Source organism: Sphaeramia orbicularis, chromosome 1 (assembly GCF_902148855.1).
Source record: "Sphaeramia orbicularis chromosome 1, fSphaOr1.1, whole genome shotgun sequence".
NCBI lineage: Eukaryota > Metazoa > Chordata > Actinopteri > Kurtiformes > Apogonidae > Sphaeramia > Sphaeramia orbicularis.
In genome coordinates this window covers 48681562-48703241 of record NC_043957.1, presented here as the reverse complement: position 1 = coordinate 48703241, position 21680 = coordinate 48681562, and the positions used below count along the sequence as shown (strand labels likewise).

The following is a 21680-nucleotide window of genomic DNA, read 5'->3' as shown; positions in this document are numbered from 1 at the left end:
ACATTATAATTTATAGATCGCAGCGGATCTACAAATACACAAAACATTTAGTAACAGACAGAATCTTGTTAAAATTGTGCTGACTTCTCTTAAGACATTTCAGGTTGTTCATATTTGTTCAGGTTATTCACATTTTTTGCAAAATCATACTTTGTTTTAGTGTAAATGCATGAAAATATTTACATTTACAAAGAGAAAAAATTGGAGTTGTCATTATTTATATGTTATTATGATAGTATTTTACTGAATCCTGCCCTCCTGAGATTGAATTAGTCTGAATGTGGAACATGAACTAAAAGGATTGTTAATATCTTAGTGTAATTTTTGCATTTCACAAATTCATCCCAAGGGCCGGACTGGACCCTCTGGCCCCCAGGCTGCATGTTTGACACCTGTGATGTAGTGAGATCAGTCACAAAAACACAGAAAATGTAGTTTATTTAACCCTTTCATGCATGAATTATCAGAACCTTAGTCAATATTTTTTTCTTGAGTGTTTTTATTCATCTTTAGGCATGATAAAAACAATGCAATTTTTTTTTTTTTTTTTTTTTTATGAACCTATTTTTCGTGGAGTCACAAAAGTGTCCACTCAGCTGGACACCATGCATTTAATTTCTGAAGCAAAGAAACATGTATTTAAAAGTCATCATCAGAAAGTGATATACTGTTCGAAAACTAGGAAGTAAAAACATTTTTAATGCTGCTAATTGCTAAATCGCTAACGTTTTCTCACATTTTATCATACTCTACTGTTAGTTATTACTCATTTCATGGAGATAAAATCCTCCTGAGACCCAGGAATTTGACAGTTTTAGCTTTTTTACATTAAAAAATTGTCTTGATTGGAAACTGCATAATGCAACAGTTTTTTCAGATACATTTTTACAATAATTTTTATTTATTGATTGTTTTTTTTTTAATGGAATGTCCTTTGTAATGCACAGCATTTTTTAAGTAAAACTGTCAAACTTTTGTCCCCTACAGAGGACAAAATGCATTTTTGGGTCTCAGGAGGATATGCAAAAAAACAAAACAAAACAAAAAAAAAAGAATAAAAATGAAAAAATTTGTTTCAGAAAACTGTTAATTACAGTCTAGTAACAATTAGCAACTGATTTACAGTAAAACATGTTATTGCAAATCAGGTTTATCATGAGCAGCAAAGTTACAGTAATTGTATGAATTGCAGGGTTTGGGATGATGCATAAGCGTCCACTGTGTTGGCTGATATGGAACTAAAACAACAAAACCCATGAATATACAGGGTGACACAAAAAAACAGGAACTTTTCAACAATCCAATAAAACCAAGAGTGATGGAAGAAAAATATTTTATTCATACTAATTGAAACCTGAAAACATGCCATTTAAGAAACAATGATGGAATTTTCATTTTTTAAAAATTACTTCCTGTAGATGGCGTCCTCCTGTACAAATGCATTCTTGAAATCTGCTGTTGAGATTCCTCATTGACTGCTACAACATCTCAGCTGGTTTCTTCTTTAGGGCAGATCCAGTCTCTTCAAAGTTATTAATCCAACATTTTATCGCATGTTTTGATGGAACAGCACCATGACGTCCTAAGTTGTAATAACGTCGGAACTCCCTCTGCGCAGCTGTCAAACTATCACCGTTTTTATAAAACATTTTTATGGCTAACGCACGCTGTTGCCCGTTCCACTGATCCATGGTTACTAAAATGGGGATGTGTTTACTTGCTCAAGGTCACTGTCTCGCAGTGCTGCCACTTGCTCATGTCTGCCAATACGCACTTCAAAAATTCCCACTTTTTTGGGTCACCTTGTACAAGAGAACAGCTGTGGAAAATCTGTCCACTGTAGTGACCAGTATGCATGAAAGGGTTAATCAGAAAAAGGTTACAACGATTACTACAGTCTACTCTCGTTATACCGCCAACTTCCGTTCACGGCCAAATTGGCGGTATAGCGAAAATGGCGTTACAACGGGTTGCGTCCATAATGTGCATGTCTTTACTATATGATGTCTATGCTGCCTCCGTTAACCCGTTCTAATTGCGTTTCTAAATAAATCTTGATTCTGTTATGTTGTAAGGCAGGGATCGGCAACCTTTAACACTCAAAGAGCCATTTCGACCCGGTTTCCACGGAAAAGACAACACTGGGAGCCGCACCTCGGAGGTACCACGGCGGCGCACCTCGGAGGTGCCGCGCCGCGACGCTGGCGGTATAACGGTCGGGAAATCAATGGTATAAGTGTTGTTTGTGCATGGAACTGGGCTGGCGGATGGCGATAAGCGGAAATGGCGGTATAACGGCGGGCGGTTTAACGAGAGTAGACTGTACATTCACTTTAAGAAAACTCATCACTAGATTCTTATGCAAAAGTCTGATTTTTAACAACTGTGATGATATAATTAAACATACATGCAATAATCCTGTCCCCACATCCTGCAGGGTGACTCTGGGGGTCCATTTGCATGTAAGGCTGCTGGATCCAGCTCCACCTGGGAGGTTCATGGCATCGTCAGCTTTGGACCTCAGGGCTGCATCAGAGACAAGAAACCCTCGGTGTTCACTCGTGTTTCAGCCTTCAGTGACTGGATCGACCACAACATCAAGAAGTTTATGTATGAGAAGAGCCAAAGCAGCTAAACAGGATCTGGAAATAAAGATGTCACTGTAGCTATTTTTCAGTTTTAATCCCTGTCATTTCTTTGCTGCTATAGGTTCAGCTTCCAGATAGATTTCATCTATTAACAGCACTGTGAACTTTTTAGATGGTATTAAGAAAATACTATGTTATACAATTATATATTTTATATTTTATGAACAGTAATAAAAGTAAAAATGAATAAATAAACTTAACATAGTCATTAAATAACAACAAATGGACTTTTCTGTTATATAATTCAATTCCTGAATATTTGTAAAAGACTGAAATGCATACAAAATTGTTCTAAATATCAAATGATAAGATACAGATTTGGAAATAATTTGTGGACCGCTGTGACAAAGTAGTAAAAAGTCAGAATTTGTCATAGATGTGCAAATGTGGGGTAAAATTATTCTAACGTGAACATGGAATGTTTGCTTTACACATTTAATACAGAATTAAAGTGTGAAAATGAATGACAATAAAACACACATTTTTATGGTAATATAAATTAAAACAAGCTAGAAACAAATACCAAACATGTCACATTATATTGAATTTCTACAGAAAATCACAGGCGGTCATATATTATTTCCAAACATTAAATGCACTTTGCAAAACTCATTGTCACTTACTCTATAATAACATTGCAGTAAGGTTTCATTCTTTGAGTTCTTTAAGTTATTTTTGTCCTGCTGTAGTTTTGATTTGTAGTTGACTTATTTTTGGTGGTTTTCACATTCTATGGTTTTGAAGTGCCTTGAAATTCTTTTTTGTTGTGATTTGTGGCTATAAAAATACGTGAATTCTAACTGAAAATGAACTGGAGGCCACTCCTCATGTTTCCTCTGCGTCTTACAGATGAGTCCTACAGGCACAGATTTAAAGTTTTGGGTTTTAACCCCATGATCACGTGACCAGGCCTTCTAACCAATCAGAGACCTGAGCTCAGATTTCAGCCCAGGAGGAGAGAAGGGAATAAAGAGGGAGGAAGAGAAAAGAGACAGGCAGTAATCCCCGCTCATGGGTTGGACAGCACACAGTCCACCGGTGAAGACTGATCCTGACAGCACTTGTATACATTCTCTCCTGACGTGGATTATCTGTGTTGAGTTTTAGGGTATTTGGATGGCACGTTTTAAGGTTAAAGGGATTCCCACCACTGAGAAAAGTCTAGTCTGCCCTGGAACAGAGTAAGGAGAAAAGGAGGAGGGGGGAATATAGCAGCAGATTTCCTCTCATCTTTGCCTGTGCAGGCGTTTCTTCTGTGAAAGAATGGGGGCAGGAGCTCTGACCATCTGTGTGAGTAGAGTCTACTAAGTCTGAGTTGGTTCAAAGACTTCCCATTCAGTCTGTGACTAAAGGTTAAAGAATGCATAACGGGACCGCCAGTCAGTGTGTTTAATGTTCTCTTACAAACAAAACGTCACGGTGCAAAACTTTGCTTCATTAAATTTCCTGAAAACTTTGTTTATGTGACCACCGGCGCCATAATGAATACTTTTTGCTGGACTGTTGACAGAGAAAATAGTTTCCTCTCCAGCCGACACCATCCTCTGCCTTTAGTCTGACTCAAACAGCACAGTAACAAATTTTAAAAAAAAAGGGACAAAGACACACTGTTGGTTTTATGTTCCCTTTCCATACTTGTCATTTTTTTCCCTTGCAGTGATTCAGTGTCTCAATGAGGTCACTTTCCACAAACTCAAAAAAGAACAAGTTACAAGAAATAACCTACTTTAAAAGTGTCCTAGGCAGTATTTTCCCAGTGTTTTGCAGCTGTTCTGGTGCCTTTGCTACCAGTTGTTTCAATGGCCACCCACATAGGGAATGAGACAGGGATAAGGGGAGGGAGGGAGAGGGGCACTGGGAAGGAGGGCACATGCTGAGGCTTGCTGTTCCCTCCGATAGCCAAGTTAACCCTTTCATGCATGAATTATGATAGCCTTAATAAAGATTTTTTTTTCCTGAGTGTTTTTATTCCTCTAGGCATTAAAATAACAATGCAATTGACATTTTTTTAAAAACCTATTTGTCATGGAGATGCAAAAATGTCCATTCAGCTGTACACCATGCATTTAATTTTTGAAGCAAAGAAACGTCTTTACTGATATACTGTGTGAAAACTATGAAAAAAAAACATTGTTATTGCAGCTAATCTGATGTTTTCTCACATTTTAACATACTCTAATACTGGTCATTACTCACTCCATGGAGATTATATGCAAAAGAAGAAAGTTTTTTTGTTTAACCCATAAAAACCCAGTGCTACTTTTGTCATCATTTTGTTTAAAAAAACAAAACAAAACTGTTAATTACAGTCTAATAGCAACAAGCAACTGATTTACTCTCAAACATGTTAGTGCAGATCAAGTTTATGAAGAACAGCAAAGTTACAGTAATTATATGAACTGCAGTGTATGGGATGATGCATAAGCGTCCACTATGTTGTCAGATATGGAACTAAAATAACAAAATCCATGAATAGAACAGCTGTAAAATACCTGTCCACTGTAGTAACCACTGTGCATGAAAGGGTTAAAGACACCAACAAATGGCCTCGTCTTTTTTGCAGTTTGTGTTCAGTCTTCTCAAGAAACTCACTGAAACAAAAAAACTCAAATAACTCAATTACGAAAAGTTCCCGACAAACTTGTAAAAACCCTTGAGACACTTCTGAGAGGGTGAGAAAGCTCACTCTCAACAGTCATTAGCTCCTCACGTCTTTCAGTAGTCCCTTGACAAAAGATTTTTTTCTCACTGATGGGAAGTTGCTGTGTGAAGATGTTTTATAGACGGGGGAGGGTCTAGGGGTGTGAGGATTATTAGGCTAATCAAAGGAGATTGTCCTCGCAAACAATAGATGCATTAAAAGCATGAGTTTCCCCTTGTTCTTGGCAGCTCTGCTTCATAAAAGCTCCAACACTTTCAGACATAAAAGGTGATTTTCTCACTTGCAGAGCTGATGCGTTACAATACAGTAAATCTTTATATGGTGAAAAAAACAATTAACTAAAACCATCTGTTGAGTTAAACCAGTGGTTCTCAATCTTTTTCTGTCGGGCCCCCCTTTAGAGGATGAAAAATCTCCAGCCCCCCCCTCCCCAACCCCAGCAGCATTGTAATAGTGGTGCAATTATAACTTTTGTTGAAAGAAACGTCAATATTGTAACAATACTTTTTCGCTTTTCCTTGAATAATTTATTGTTCAGATTAAAAATAACTTAGATTTTTGCTTGAACAATGCAAATAAACTCAACAAGACTGCTCCGAGACAATATTTTTCCAAATAAAAATTGGAAATGCGCAATTATCTTACAACTATGATAATCAAGTTACTTTTTTAGAACAACAAACAAATTTTGGTAACAAAGGTTAACATTTTGACAGCGTCAGTGGCTGTAATGAGCCTGTTTCCATTGCGCATCTCAGAACCTTAAAGCGCAAACTGTACAAACAGTGCGAAAACAGAAACATTCCATATTTTTCTTTTCCAGTCCAGTCTTTGTCCGTTGTCCAAACCTAAACTTTTGGTCTAGTCTAGCGACAGATCACCATGGCAGTAGATTTGTTTGTTGTACTCTCTTAAACTCTTATGAGCCATTTTTGTTGTGATTATTATATTTGTCCAAACAAATGTACCTTTAGTTGTACCAGGCATTAAAATGAACACAAAATTGAAGAAAACAAGGGTGGTCTAATAGTTTTTTTCTGCGACTGTATACATAGAGCAGCGTTCTGCCCAGCTTATCAGCAGGGTATAAATGTGTGTGTCTATGTGTTGTGTGCAGTTGTGTGTATAAAGTAGTAAAGACAGATTTAGGGGACATCTGTTCAAAAGGCTACTCACAGGCAGACCTAGCTCAGACGGGCTTATGTCTTTAACACCTGTAGTAAGTAGTACTACTGGTGTTTACACAGTTCAGTAACATACGAGGGCCGTTCAATAAGTTCATGGCCTCACCCAGAACAGAACAACACAGACTGATCATTTATATTTTATTTTTCAACATAATCTCCATTTACAGCAATGCACTTGGTCCATCGATGTTCAAGCATCACTATCCCATCACGAAAGAATGTAACATCCTGTATTATAACAGCCAGTATTTCTGGGTGAGGCCATGAACTTATTGAAGAGCCCTCGTACTGTAAAGTGTTACAGCGCACTGAGGTTTGTTAATTAAGATTCAATCATTCTTATTCAGCTACAAACAAGTATTACCTTCTTTAGCTTTAATTTGTGTCACAGTAGTGGATTTTTTGGTACGAAACCCACATTTATATTACTGTCTATCCACCACCATTATTTAGCCTATTAACTCATAAACACCCAAACAGCCACTGGTGACCAAAACCAACTACTGATGTAAAATGTTTAATACATGTTGATCCAATAATTCTATCAATACGTGAAAATAATTGGTGTAAAATGCAGTTCTTCATCTTTTCATGGTCATCAGATATGACCCATTTGGACACTCAGAGGCTCCGTAGTTACCATGGAAACACCGTCATCTTCTACAACATTGATTCACCAGTAAAACCCATTGAATTGGATCAATGACAGTGGATGGAGACACTTGATTTTTGTTCAGTTAATTATATTTTTCCATGAAAAAGTCACTTTCTCTTCAGTTTCCTCTGTTTTGATATAATAACTGTTGAATTTACTCAGAGCTTTTATGAATATCTACATGATAGGTGAATTAAATATAGGGAAATACATGATTTACACCAGTGGTTCCCAACCTTTTTAGGCTCGTGACCCCATTTTAACATTACAAATTTCTGACGACCCCAGACATTGAAAACGGAGGCTTTTTTTTTTTTTTTTAAACTAAAATTGTTATTATTTTTTTTGATCATGTAATAGTTTGCTATACTATGTTGCAAATAAATGTTAATTTTAGACGACATTTAGTCTATATAGTGTATTTTATTATGGACGGAGGCAGAAAAGCCAGGTGTAGATTACTGCACAAAGTGAGAATTTGATTTTCCTTGGTCAGGATAAGTACAGCCAGTCCAGCTTGGATTTACAAGGCTGACAATTAATACTGAACAAACAAGAACTCAAACTATGAATTATGAAAGCGCTGCAGCATCTGAAACTGACCACAATGAACATTTGACAGATAAACAGTACCACAGTGCTTCAGTTTCAGCTTCACAGTTTGTCATGTCTTTTATTTGGTTGGGATTGTCTCTCTTAACTCACCATATATTTTTATTGGTAAGGTTGTTTTATTTTTTATTTTTTATTTTTTTAATCAATTACTAGAAATTTCAGGCGACCCCATTTGAATTCCAGGCGACCCCACATGGGGTCCCGATCCCAAGGTTGACAAACACTGATTTACACTGAAAAAACTGAAACTAAAAGAGGATAATATTACAATAAATGACAATAAATCACTTAAGAAAGGTTAAATACGGAGAAAAATTTATTTGGGAACTGCCACAAAAATAGCACTGGGTCTTTATGGGTTAAGCTATTTCATAAGGCAACTGTTGATGTATGAGTCAGCCACAATTAATACTGGTGTGTATTCAAGTGTCATTCCGCAGTCACCAAAGAAAGGATGTGCCATTGACATACTAATTTGCACCTGTAGAAAGAAGCAAAAATAACCGAGCATCGCCAAACAAACATCGCCTCGTGTGAAGAAGCTGCTCATTTGTGAGCGGATGCATGATGTACTAACACCGCCAGAGCATCTGTCGTAGAACAGATCTCCTTAACCATCTTAACACCATCTGTGAGGTGGCTTTTTCATCAGCTGACCTGAGAGAGCCACATCCTTCAGCCCATTATGTCAAAACAAGTTCACGAATAAGAAAGCGTTTAACAAAACTATTTCTTTTTTTTTTTTTTTTTTAACCTTCTGTTTATTGGTTTTTGTTATTTTTTACATATTAGAAAAAAACCATACAGACATATGATACAAAAGTCCATCACAGACAAACAACAAGCAGAACAACCCCCCCCCCCCCCCCCTCCCCGGCACACATCCCTCAAATCACAGGAAAGATAAAAATAAACAAATAAATAAAGAGTAAATAAAATACAAAATAGAAGTACAAAATTTCCACTTTAAATATTACGTAAAAAAAAAAAAAAAAAACTGTATATCACAATACTCAGTCAAGTGAAACATGACAGATCGCACTATTCACATAGATCAGAAAAGGAGTCCATGTCTTTTCAAAAGTGTTCGAGGCTCCAGCTAATGTCATACGAATTTTTTCCAGTTTGAGAAAATAAAGTACGTCCTTGATCCATTTTGAGAAGGTTGGTGGAGATGAAGATTTCCATAAACCTATTTCTTTACCAGATATGGGAATGTACTTACATCCTCATCACATAACAATAGAATTCATGTAAAAATTTAAAACTTGCATATTTATTTCGATCTGTTAAAGTTTAATACCGGATCTTCATCAAGTCGAAATGTTTGAGAAATACTAAAGCACATCCATATTTTTAGATTGTGTAAGTTGAAGAGCTCTATGAAAGCAGATATGGTTAACCATCCAAAACATCCAGGACAATAAAAAATACAAAAGATACAAAATACAAACATACATACATAATAAAAAGTACTTAAAAATGACCAAAAACAGTAATCTAAATGCCATACCTATTCTTAAAAATAAAACTTTCACATGAACATTATATCGGATTCCTCGTCCAATTAACAATTCAGTGTTTTTTTGTTTTGGTTTTTTTTCAGTTAGCGTATCTTTCTAGCATATATAGCATGACGCCATTTTGCATTTTAGAAAAAAATAGTTGATTGAATCTTCCACAGTGACACATTCTCTTCTATTACAGTAAAACAGCAGATGAAGTGCTAGTATTTTCTGTGTTTTAAGTGTTTCCATTGGCATTAAAAAAAAATATCTTGTAGCTTTTGTAAATTGCTCAGATTTTTTGGTATTTTGGGTGATATTTTGGGTGATATTTTACACAGAGTCCCTTTGTGCACTAATTATTACCTCCGCCTAGATGGATTTGGATGAGATTGTCAGAAGGGAAATGTTGATACTGGCACAAGGAACAAACGATCAAATTTTGGCAGTGATCAGGGGGGCATGTATTTTGATTACATTTTCAGGAAATGTTGATACTGTCACAAGGAACATACACAGTAAATTTGCCAGTGTAAAAAATGCAGTGTCAAAGTATTTGAATTCTTTCGGAGTTATTCCAACAATGGACAGAGTAAAATTTAACCTGATAACTTCCAGTGTCGGTGAAAATAATTGGAATTTACAGAGGTTTTACACTGTCAGTGTTATATATTCAGTGTTAAAGTAAATTGACTCTCTCAAAGTTAATGCAACACCGATAAGAGCAAGATACCTTTCAGTGTTCAAAAATAATGACTCTGAAAAGCCCCGCCCACCTACCTCCGTGCTCAAACTGAGTGAGAAGTTGGACTCTGGCATCGCCATCTTCCTCGCATTGAAAAATTGCGTTTGTAAGTTTGTGTAAATAAACTATTGCTTTTGTTATTTCATCCGAGCAGATTCTGTGTGCGAGAATATAGTTACGTCGTCGTCGTCACTGTTGGGTATGTGTTTTCAAATACCAAATTTCAAATGGAAAACGTGATAACAGGTCGGTGGCTTTCATTTTACATGTCATTTTATGTTTACTTTTAATTACAATATTTCATTTTTACTTAGAATAAATTGGGAACAGAAATAATTGTATCTTTTTTTCACCCCTGCAGACACTGGGACTATAGTACATCACATGTAACACCGGTAGGAGGCAGTTAGAAATCAACACTCTTTGAAGTAATTTATTTATCAACATGTAGTGTTAAGTAGGTTTAACACTGGAAAAGTTATTTCTTAACACTTAACTCTTCAGTGTTGAATGTGAATAACACTATGGGTGTTACTTCTCACATAGTGTAAAACTTGATTGACACTAATTAGTGTAGTGTAAAATATGAACTCTTACTAGAGTAAAGTTGACTCTGGAAATGTAACTCTACACGGTGGGGAAGCAAAATTTACAATGAACATTTAGTTGTTTTTTCTCAGCAGGCACTACGTCAATTGTTTTGAAAGCAAACATATATTGATGTCATAATCATACCTAACACTATTATCCATACCTTTTCAGAAACTTTTGCCCATATGAGTAATCAGGAAAGCAAACGTCAAAGAGTGTGTGATTTGCTGAATGCGCTCGTCACACCAAAGGAGATTTCAAAAATAGTTGGAGTGTCCATAAAGACTGTTTATAATGGAAAGAAGAGAATGACTATGAGCAAAACTATTAAGAGAAAGTCTGGAAGATACTATTAAAGAAGAATGGGAGAAGTTGTCACCCGAATATTTGAGGCACACTTGCGCAAGTTTCAGGAAGCGTGTGAAGGCAGTTATTGAGAAAGAAGGAGGACACATAGAATAAAAACATTTTCTATTATGTACATTTTCTTGTGGCAAATAAATTCTCATGACTTTCAATAAACTAATTGGTCAAACACTGTCTTTCAATCCCTGCCTCAAAATATTGTAAATTTTGCTTCCCCACCCTGTATGTTCAGTGTAAATTTTACATTTTGTAGATAGGGACCATATGTTCACTGAGGTAGAGTTAAAATTAACTCTTTAAGTGTGATATAAACACTGGCGATTTTACTGTGTATGATTACATTTTGGTGGTGATTTTTTTTGGGGGGGGGGGGGGCGCTGATCTGCCTTGGTGGAGGTGTAGTTGTGTCTGCTGCTAAACAGAACAGAGCTACTAAACAAATTTTCATTGTTCCCGTGACAGTAAAGATCTATTCTATTCTATTCTATTCTATTCTATTCTGTATCACACCAGCATCTAAGCTTGTCAGCCCATTGGTGCACATGATGTATAAATATGGGTGTGTTTGGCAAATTTTCAACCACTCTGAATTGAAAAAGAGCCAAGTTCAGTCAAATCATTGCCACTAATAAACTTTTGTTCCTTGGGGTTAGTATGCAGGTGTTACTTCTTCTTCATATTTCACTACCTTTTCAGTCAGTAAAGCTGTTGTGGACCTCATTGTGGTATAATCACAGTCCGGGCCTCTCATTTCATTGCATGGGTCAGTTCACTTGTTTGAAGTGGTGAACTCTGGAGCAACAAGATGTCACATGGTGCAGTTGTTTCTATGGCTACAGGAGCAAAACTCACTCTGAATTTCTCTGAGGTGCAGGAAGTATATTATCAGACAGTGTCCAAATGCACCATAAGATGGGTGTGTTTTACTGTCAAACTCAGCAGATTCAGAAATTAGTCAGTGTTGTGAATGCATCAATAATTTACCCAGCTTTGACTAATATTGGCCTGTTGGATGAATGTGGTGTTTCTCTGTGGAGTGTACATACGCTGTGTTTACTCACATAGAATGATAATTAGACTGGCTGCAGGGTAGTCTATGTATTTGTCTAAAGAGATACAGACATGTGGCACTGTTTGCTCATGAAAGATATCATTTAAGACCTAAAGCTGGTGAGTTAAAACATTAAACATACTGTATGCCTAGCATCTGCTTTGCAGTGTTTATGCACTGGGGGATTTAAGATCAGCCTGGCAAACAGAGCACAAACACACACACATTTTCACTAGATTAAAAGAAGTTTCTGTTCAAGGAGCCAACTGAGGTTTAGCATAAATGTGTGTGCGTGTGTTCGTGTGTGTGTGTGTGTGTGTGCCTAAATGGAAATATTTACTCTACTCAGAAATCTTTCCAGTTTTTATTGGTGTTTCCCTCCAGTTGTCAGTATGCACCTTCCATTAATATTGTTTTTTTTTTTCTTTTTTTTTTTTTTCCTAAACCCACCCCCCCACCCCCACCCCTCTCCAGAGGACAGCTTTATGTTTACTTACAGCAACAATTTACAGTAACAATCTCCAACTTCATATTCACATGTTCATTCAGTCCTTGCTTGTATACATATACATAGAGGGGGGCTCATACCTTCCATTACTACACAGTAAATTTGCCAGTGTAAAAAATGCAGTGTCAAAGTATTTGAATTCTTTCGGAGTTATTCCAACAATGGACAGAGTAAAATGTAACAAGATAACTTCCAGTGTCGGTGTAAATAATTGGAGTTTACAGAGGTTTTACACTATCAGTGTCATATATTCAGTGTTAAAGTAAATTGACTCTCTCAAAGTTAATTCAACACCGATAAGAGCAAGATACCTTTCAGTGTTCAAAAATAATGACTCTGAAAAGCCCCGCCCACCTACCTCCATGCTCAAACTGAGTGAGAAGTTGGACTCTGGCGTCGCCATCTTCCTCGCATCGAAAAATTGCGTTTGTAAGTTTGTGTAAATAAACTATTGCTTTTGTTATTTCATCCGAGCAGATTCTGTGTGCAAGAATATAGTTACGTCATCGTCGTCAATGTTGGGTATGTGTTTTCAAATACCGAATTTCAAATGGAAAACGTGATATCAGGTTGGCGGCTTTCATTTTACATGTCATTTTATGTTTACTTTTAATTACAATATTTCATTTTTACTTAGAATAAATTGGGAACAGAAATAATTGTATCTTTTTTTCACCCCTGCAGACACTGGGACTATAGTACATCACATGTAACACCGGTAGGAGGCAGTTAGAAATCAACACTCTTTGGAGTAATTTATTTATCAACATGTAGTGTTAAGTAGGTTTAACACTGGAAAAGTTATTTCTTAACACTTAACTCTTCAGTGTTGAATGTGAATAACACTATGGGTGTTACTTCTCACATAGTGTAAAACTTGATTGACACTAATTAGTGTAGTGTAGTGTAAAATATGAACTCTTACTAGAGTAAAGTTGACTCTGGAAATGTAACTCTACACGGTGGGGAAGCAAAATTTACAATGAACATTTAGTTGTTTTTTCTCAGCAGGCACTACGTCAATTGTTTTGAAACCAAACATATATTGATGTCATAATCATACCTAACACTATTATCCATACCTTTTCAGAAACTTTTGCCCATATGAGTAGAGTTGACTCTGGAAATGTAACTCTATGTTCAGTGTAAATTTTACACTTTGTAGATAGGGACCATATGTTCACTGAGGTAGTGTTAAAATTAAGTCTTTAAGTGTTATATAAACACTGGCGATTTTACTGTGTACTACTTCTTGTTGTGACCACTGATTAATTAAGCACACCTGGATTAACCAGTGTGTCCAATAATGAAAGACAGGAAATAAAGGAGCCACCTGAAGTTCAGGAAGTAGTGGGGCTGTGCATAGAGGCCATTAAATAATTAGTTGTAACACACATCTGAGTGTTTGTACTTTTTTGTTTGTTTGTTTTTTGTGTGTGTGTTTTACATAACTGAAAACTGCAGAATAAAATATTTTTTTTAAAAATTCAATGTTAACTGCAGCTGACCGACTCATTCAGCTGAACATGATTGCGTGTCCTCATGAGTGTACGTTGTATTTGAACAGATGTAGATCACTCTGGCAATGCCTTTGCCTAAAGGTGTTACGTGGTAACCTGATATTTGTTGTAGCAACACATGCCTGGCCAGCCCTCCCTTTTCTCATGTCAGATTTCTGTCTATTCTTTACTATACGTGCACAACAGGATGACTGTAGGAGGTGTGAATTCATGGACTCCACTGGGACACTCTGACAGTCACCAGCATCACTCCCACCTTTTAGTCTGTGGAGCAGATGAGCCTCTCTCTCCAGTAGGACAGGTGTCTCCGGGGTGTCTCACCTGATGTGGTCTTCAGCGCTGAACTCCATGTCTACAGTGTCTGTGGTTGACTGTTTTACTCTTCTTTCTCCCTGCAGCACAACAAGGCAGCGGTGCAGGTTAAGGAAGACATGAAGAAGATGGTCCAGATACCCATCCTGAGACCCAGAACGATGACGGCCAAACACACTAAAGTGTTTGGAAAATCCCTGTCTGAGCTGCAGAAACAAGGCCTGATGAAAGAAGGTGTGCCTCTTGTGGTGAGGAGGATGGTGGAACATCTCTCCAACCACGGTAAGGCAGATGACAGAAGAGAAGTTTCAAAAAGTAGCAACATCATGGTTTCATACAAATAAGACCAAATGCAACTGATACAATTCAACAGATTTAAAACATGTGTTTCCAACTTTAATAATACTTTGCAGTCGTGTAACTTATCAAATTGTCATACCCATTTGAAATATGGATTATGAACTCATGCAAACACTGAGTCTTTTGTGTCAAACATAATTACAGCACTGAAGAGGGTAAGCTCTACCTAGTTTTGTTGTATAGCCATTGTGCAATGACATTCTATTCTATTCTATTCTATTCTATTCTATTCTATTCTATTCTATTCTATTCTATTCCAATACATGGTACATTTTTATTGATCACTGTGTTTTTGACCTAATTCATGAAAAATTCACAATTTGTTTTCATAATTTTGGGTTCCAGAAAGACAACAATTTATCCTTTGCCTCTTGAGCTGACAAAGTGTAGAACCTTATGTGTTTGTTTATTTATTTATTTATTTATTTATTTATTTATTTATTTATTTACTTACTTACTTACTTACTTACTTACTTACTTACTTATTTCGAATATGCAACAAAACCAAGTAATCCCACTTAGTCTTTACAAATTAACCACATTATAAGAAAACAAAACAAACAAACAAAAACAACAACCTTTACATATACATGAAAACAAAGTATGACTTCCATTTCTCTTATTGGTGTTGAATTAACTTTGAGAGAGTCAATTTACTTTAACACTGAATATATGACACTGACAGTGTAAAACCTCTGTAAACTCCAATTATTTTCACCGACACTGGAAGTTATCAGGTTAAATTTTACTCTGTCCCTTGTTGCAACAATTCCGAAAGAATTAAAATACTTTGACACTGCATTTTTTACGCTGGCAAATTTACTGTGTAAGAAGATAGTGATGGCCACAGTAGTGTTTTTTATACTTCCACTTCTTAAATAAAACATGGATCAGGTGTTTATTAAGAAGAATAAGGTGTGTTTGTGTTGGAATTCAACAGACACAGGAATAGAATGGCTGTCATCCATGCACAAACGACAATTTTTTTCCAGAGCTGTATATCTCTGCAGTGATTTTTTTTTTTTTTTTTTTTGTAATACTCTGCAGAGATATTCTTAATCTGCACTTAATTAACACGCAGAATAACATCTTTCCAGTTTTTTCCCCCTCAACCTAATTAAACACAACCCAAACATGCCAGTAGGTTTAGTCGCTCATGTTGACCTATTTATTTTCCTGTAGTTCCTCTGTTTGACCACTAGATGCCAGTGTGGGATAAAGTGTGGGAAGTTTCACAGCCCCATCTGGATGATGATATAGTGGATTTAAAGACTATATATCTTCAGTATTATAATAGTTACAATAGCAGTACAATAAGTTGGGGTGATTTCACAGACATACTAGGAGCTAATTGATCGGTTTCTTTTTAAAATCATTCCTCAGTCGTTCCAAAGTGAATTTGTGATGGTAGCAGACGTCTCCCAGGAAAAACTCAGGGCATGTAAAACCAGTTGGAGCTGTAATAACAGACATATACGCAATGCATTGAATGAAAAGAGGAAAATTTCTCCCAGAGGTAAAGCATTATGGAATTCAACTTTTTCTAAAACTGAGTAGTCAAAAGCATGGACATTACCATATAAATACTGTATTACAAACAAAATTAGAATTTTGCATCTTAAAATTTTACATAACATATATCCCTCCAACGCTATTTTGTGTCGATTTTATGATATGGAAGAAATATGCAAGTTTTGTCAGTCTGAATCTGAAACTACTCTATACTTATTCTTTTTATGTGAACATTCTTCTAATTTTTGGTCCAAAATGGAAAATTATATCATTTCTAAAAGTAGCAATAAAATAAATATAGCATCCCAAAATGTAATTACTTATTTTAAACATGATACTAACAATCTAGAATTTACTTTAAATTTGTTCATATTATTTGGAAAATTTCATATACATAAAAACAAATATACTAAAATACTCCCAAATTTTAAAATCTTCCTATTAGAATTTGGAAATGACATTAAATCTTTAGAACTCATTTATAATAAAAAAGCACTAACACCTTGGTTATTTATAAACAATTTTTTAATACCACCTGAACTCTCTGTTGCATTTATTTATTTATATTTGTCAGAATTATTATTTTTTATTTATTTACTCTTCCCCCCCCCCCCCCCCCCCCCCCCCCATTATTTATATATTATGCTTTGTATTTTTAAAATCTATGCATTATTTTCTTAGACTTATATGTTCAAATGCATTTTCCCTTTTGACATCGTGTTTGTTTAAAATGCTGTACTGTATGCGCAAATGTTAATAAAGTTGGAAAAAACAAAACAAAAAAACAGGGCATGTAAAAACACAATTACTTGACAGCAGAGGGGGATAAAATTAAGTGTTAGTTCATAAAAAAAAATATATAACTGCCACATAACAAAAATTAAATTAAATTAAATTAAATAAAAAATAAAAAATAAAAAAATAAAAAAAATAGCGGGAGTCATGGGAATCCGAAATCTCGTGAGTTCCCGTGACTTCTCGCGATAATTCTTGTAAACTTTCTTGAAATTGAGCTAATTATTCATGAAGTCAGAGCTGCCAGACAATTAGGGATAAATCTGCATGATATAGTGAGTATTTGTAATTAGCAATATCATGAGTAACTGTTCAAAAATGTACAATTCGTCTACCAAATGTGTCAGATGCAAAGTAATTATACACAATACAGGTGTTTAGAAGAACCTAACTGGCTAGCTTAACCCTTTCATGCATCAATTATGAAGACCTTAGTTAAGATTTTTTTCTTGAGTGTTTTTTTTCCTCCTTAGGCATGAAAAAACAATACGATTGACTTTTTTTTTTTTTCATAGAGTTACAAAAATGTCCACTCAGCTACACCATGGATTTAAGTTTTGAAGCAAAGAAACGTGTTTAAAACCCAATATCAGAAAGTGTTATGAAAACATCTTTAATGCTGCTAATCTGATGTTTTCTCACATTTTAACATATTATATATATATATATATATATATATATATATATATATATATATATATATATATATATATATATATGAAAAACCTTTGTATTACCAAAAAAAAAAAAAAAAAAAAAAAGCCTGTTAATTACAGTCTAATAACAATTAGCAACTGATTTACACTAAGCATGTTAGTGCAGATCAGGTTTATCAAGAACAATGGTATGAATGTCAGTGTATTATTATGGGATGGTGCAAAACTGTCCTCTGTGTTGGCTGATATGGAACTAAAACAACAAAACCCATGAATATACAAGAGAACAGTTGTAGAATAACTGTCCACTGGAGTGACCACTATGCATGAAAGGGTTAATGGTTTACACTATTATTACTGTATGTTTTTTTCTTTTTCTTTTTTTTTTTTTATTTGAACAATTAACATTGAACAGTAAATATACATAATAGTATACAACAACAAGGGTAGAAAGTTCCATAATTCACAAAATCTTTTACATTATATAGAGAAATACATGTAAGTAAAAACATTATGAAAGAAAAAATAAAATAAATAAATAAATAATAAATAAAAATATGTAATAAAAATAAAAATTGCTCAAGGAATAAATAGAAATTATACAAATTGAATAAGATTATACATTTGACTTTTTTTGTTTTGTTTTGTTTTATTTGCTTTAGAATTTATACTGTTTCTCAAATTGTCCACGTAATTAGAAAAAAGGGCTTTGAAAACAGTGATGTGCAAATTTGGAGCAATGAATGTGAAATTTGGCAAAAATAATCAAAAGGTTGATAATATATCTTTTTCTGGAGTTATTTTATCAATGTTTGATAGGCCAAATAAAATGTGTTGAAAGTTCCATTTACATGAAGAGTCAATTATTTTTTTTTTGATCAATTTTTAATTTGTTTTCATTGTGCATCTCAGAGGTACAATACAAAAGAAAAAGAAATTCATGTTTTATAATACAAGATTCTGTGACACACAAAGTATAACCCCCCCCCCCACACACACACACACACACACACACACACACACACAAAGAAAGAGTGGTGACCCCCATACCAACCCAATCTGGATAATTTTTGTGTTTATAAAATTATTTAAGTCAATCCAAAATATATGTGTGTAGGTGCAATCCCAAAATAAATGACATATTGTTTCCTCTGCGTTTGCTTCAAAAAGAACAAAGAGTATCAATATTTCTTTTATATTTAATCATATAGGTCTTCACCGGATAACATCTATGGATCAATTTAAAAGTAACTTCTTGTACCTTATTAGTAATAATAAATTTCTTTGACAGGATCCAAGTGTTTTTCCAGTCTATGTCATAGTAAATATTATTCCAATGAAAAACAGCTGCAGGTTTGGGAACAATATCTCTTTGAATAATTTCTCTAATACATTGGTTAGTGGCTTTATCACTCAATAAAGGACAGATATCACCAATATATATGTTAACAGGATTTAGTTCTGGGACAATACAACTTCTACCTTTAAGGAGCAGACATCAGTAACCTTCTAACTTCATCTGGTATTGCATCAGAAACTATGGCATATTCTTTTGGAGTGACAGGGAAATCATAAATAGACAAAAACTCTTCGTAAGAAAAAAATTGACCATTGTCATTAAGCAATTGACAAACAAGTAAAATGTTTCTATCAACCCATTTCTGAATGTATAAAGACTTGTTCTTAAATTTAATATCTTGATTGTTCCAAATGAAATAATTATGGGGAGAAAAGTTTGTTATTACTGTATAGGGGTTGTTAAATTGTCATACAACTTAAGCTAATAATAAACAAGTCATTTTTTCATTGTTCTACTTGTTGCATAGCTAAAAGAACAACGAGAAATCTATTATAATCTGTTCTAAAAATCAGAACTAAACATGGAGAATCAACGTTCAGTTTCTATGCTCCGTATATCTGGAACAAACTACCAGAAAATATCAGGTCTGCTGAGAGTCTGAGTTCTTTTAAGTTAAGGTTAAAGACTCACCTGTTCACTGCTGCCTTGACTAAAAGGCTTTTGACTTTTTAAATTTTAGATTCTCTTTCGAAACTCTGCACTGCAACTCTTACTTTATTATGTGTGTGTTTTTATATTTTTGGATTTTATGTGTTGTTTTCTTATTTGCTGTTTTTAATCACCTTTTACATGTTTCTTTTATAATGTTTTAAGTGTGTTTCTTTTTCCTTGTCGTTGTATTTCAATGTCCTGTGTAAAGCACCTTGAATTGCCTTGTTGCTGAAATGTGCTATACAAATAAACTTGCCTTACCTATAAATATTTCAAGATCAATACTCGTTTTGACATCATGATATATCTGTATTTCTGTCACCACCTGTAGAGTACTTTAAGGTAAAAACAGACACTTTCACTTTAAAAAGGACATCATTTTAAATGCAATTTAATGAAGAGCATACACTATGAGATCATGCTGCTGCTGTATTGAAATTTCTATCTATCTATCTATCTATCTATCTATCTATCTATCTATCTATCTATCTATCTATCTATCTATCTATCTATCTATCTATCTATCTATCTATCTATCTATCTATCCATCCATCCATCCATCCATCCATCCATCCATCCATCCATCCATCCATCCATCCATCCATCCATCCATCCATCCATCCATCACTGTAACTGAATGGAACCTGTGTTTGTCTGTATTTCCTTGTAGGCCTACATCAGGAGGGTTTGTTTCGAGTGAATGGTAATGCCCGAGCCGTGGAGAACCTGAAGCAGCGACTGGAGAGTGGAGAAGAAGTGGACCTTCTCTCTGAGTCTGATACCAGCACCGTGGCAAGCTTGCTTAAACAGTACCTCAGGGACCTGCCACAGGGCTTGGTGGACTCAACAGTCCAGCAGGCGCTCATACAACACTACCAAGGTAAAAGAAGAAAGGGTATTCATTCTACAATGTTTTCTGCTTTGCAATCAGGTATTTATTAAGAGATGTCTGCTCACTTGTGTTCTAAAATGATGCTACCACTGCCAGTAAAGTAGTACTTTTACATGTGTCTGATACTCACCCTCAACAACTTCCCAAAACCACAATGTGATATGAATACGTTTTAAATATCGCGGTCATGACGCTGATTTGATGGTAGCAAAGCTATACTTAGGTGCTGTAATGTAGTAGTTGCAGTGTAGCCACGAGCACATAAAGGTACAGTTTATTTAAGTGTGAGTGTGCATGTGAGAGAAAAGATGAGGTGCATAGACTAAATATAAATGATTTAAGATGAGGTGAAGTTCAGCTTGTGGGCAGTAAACCTGGAGGTCGTAAAAATTGAAGCATCAGCACTCCTGCCTTCCTCTCTGCCATCATTTAATCTCTTTAATGGTGGAAAAGAGTACCTTCTGGCTCCAGTATTGGCTTCGTCTTTACAGATCAAATAAATAACAGACTATTTTTCAAGGCCTTAAGCCAAATGATGCATTTTGAAAACTGCTCTTTGACACCACATTTGGCTATCATTATTCAACACAGTTATTTTGGTGTTCACTCTGAAATTGTTTTGACCTCTTTGCCAGGTTTTGGAAAGTCTAAGATTTCTATGACAAAATGAATGATATGGAGATGATAAGAGCAAATGTTAAGCACGTTTCATCATCTAAAAATTCTCAGAGATTAATGAGTATGGAGTAGGAGTCCAATAAAATAAGTTAAACTTGATCTCAATAACGATGCCTTAAATGAGACAGTGAAATGAGTAAACAACATGTATCAAACCTCATATTATATGAATTGAAAGCTTCTGATTGGTTTTATTTTGAGATAGTGTTAGTTGTAATTAAGTGCATCTTATTTTTTTGATCATCTAATAAAGCTGAATAGTTCAAGAAAGAAAGAAAGAAACAAACAAACAAAGAAACAAAGAAAGAAAGAAAATATCTTGCCTGTGGTTGACATAATTTAGCTCTCAAAACTGTTTTAGTTATTATTGATTACACTTGTCAACAACAAATTTATTGTTTAAGTTTTTTG

The 21680-nt window shown here is 35.0% G+C and overlaps 2 protein-coding genes across 2 annotated transcripts in view; both read left to right on the top strand.

Annotated features, from left to right (window-relative positions):
• Positions 1 to 2676, top strand: part of LOC115417880 (ovochymase-2) — a 71320-nt gene extending 68644 nt beyond the window's left edge. Inside the window, exon 25 of the mRNA XM_030132075.1 lies at positions 2438 to 2676. Coding sequence (XP_029987935.1) covers positions 2438 to 2635 — 198 coding nt within the window. The 3' untranslated portion in view covers positions 2636 to 2676. The remainder of the gene's footprint in view (positions 1 to 2437) is intronic.
• Positions 2677 to 3655: 979 nt separating this feature from the next.
• The window catches only part of fam13a (family with sequence similarity 13 member A), a 108932-nt gene continuing 90907 nt past the window's right edge, over positions 3656 to 21680 (top strand). Inside the window, 3 exon segments of the mRNA XM_030140327.1 lie at positions 3656 to 3938; positions 14452 to 14647; positions 20370 to 20579. Of these exon segments, the coding sequence (XP_029996187.1) occupies positions 3912 to 3938; positions 14452 to 14647; positions 20370 to 20579 (433 nt within the window). The 5' untranslated portion in view covers positions 3656 to 3911.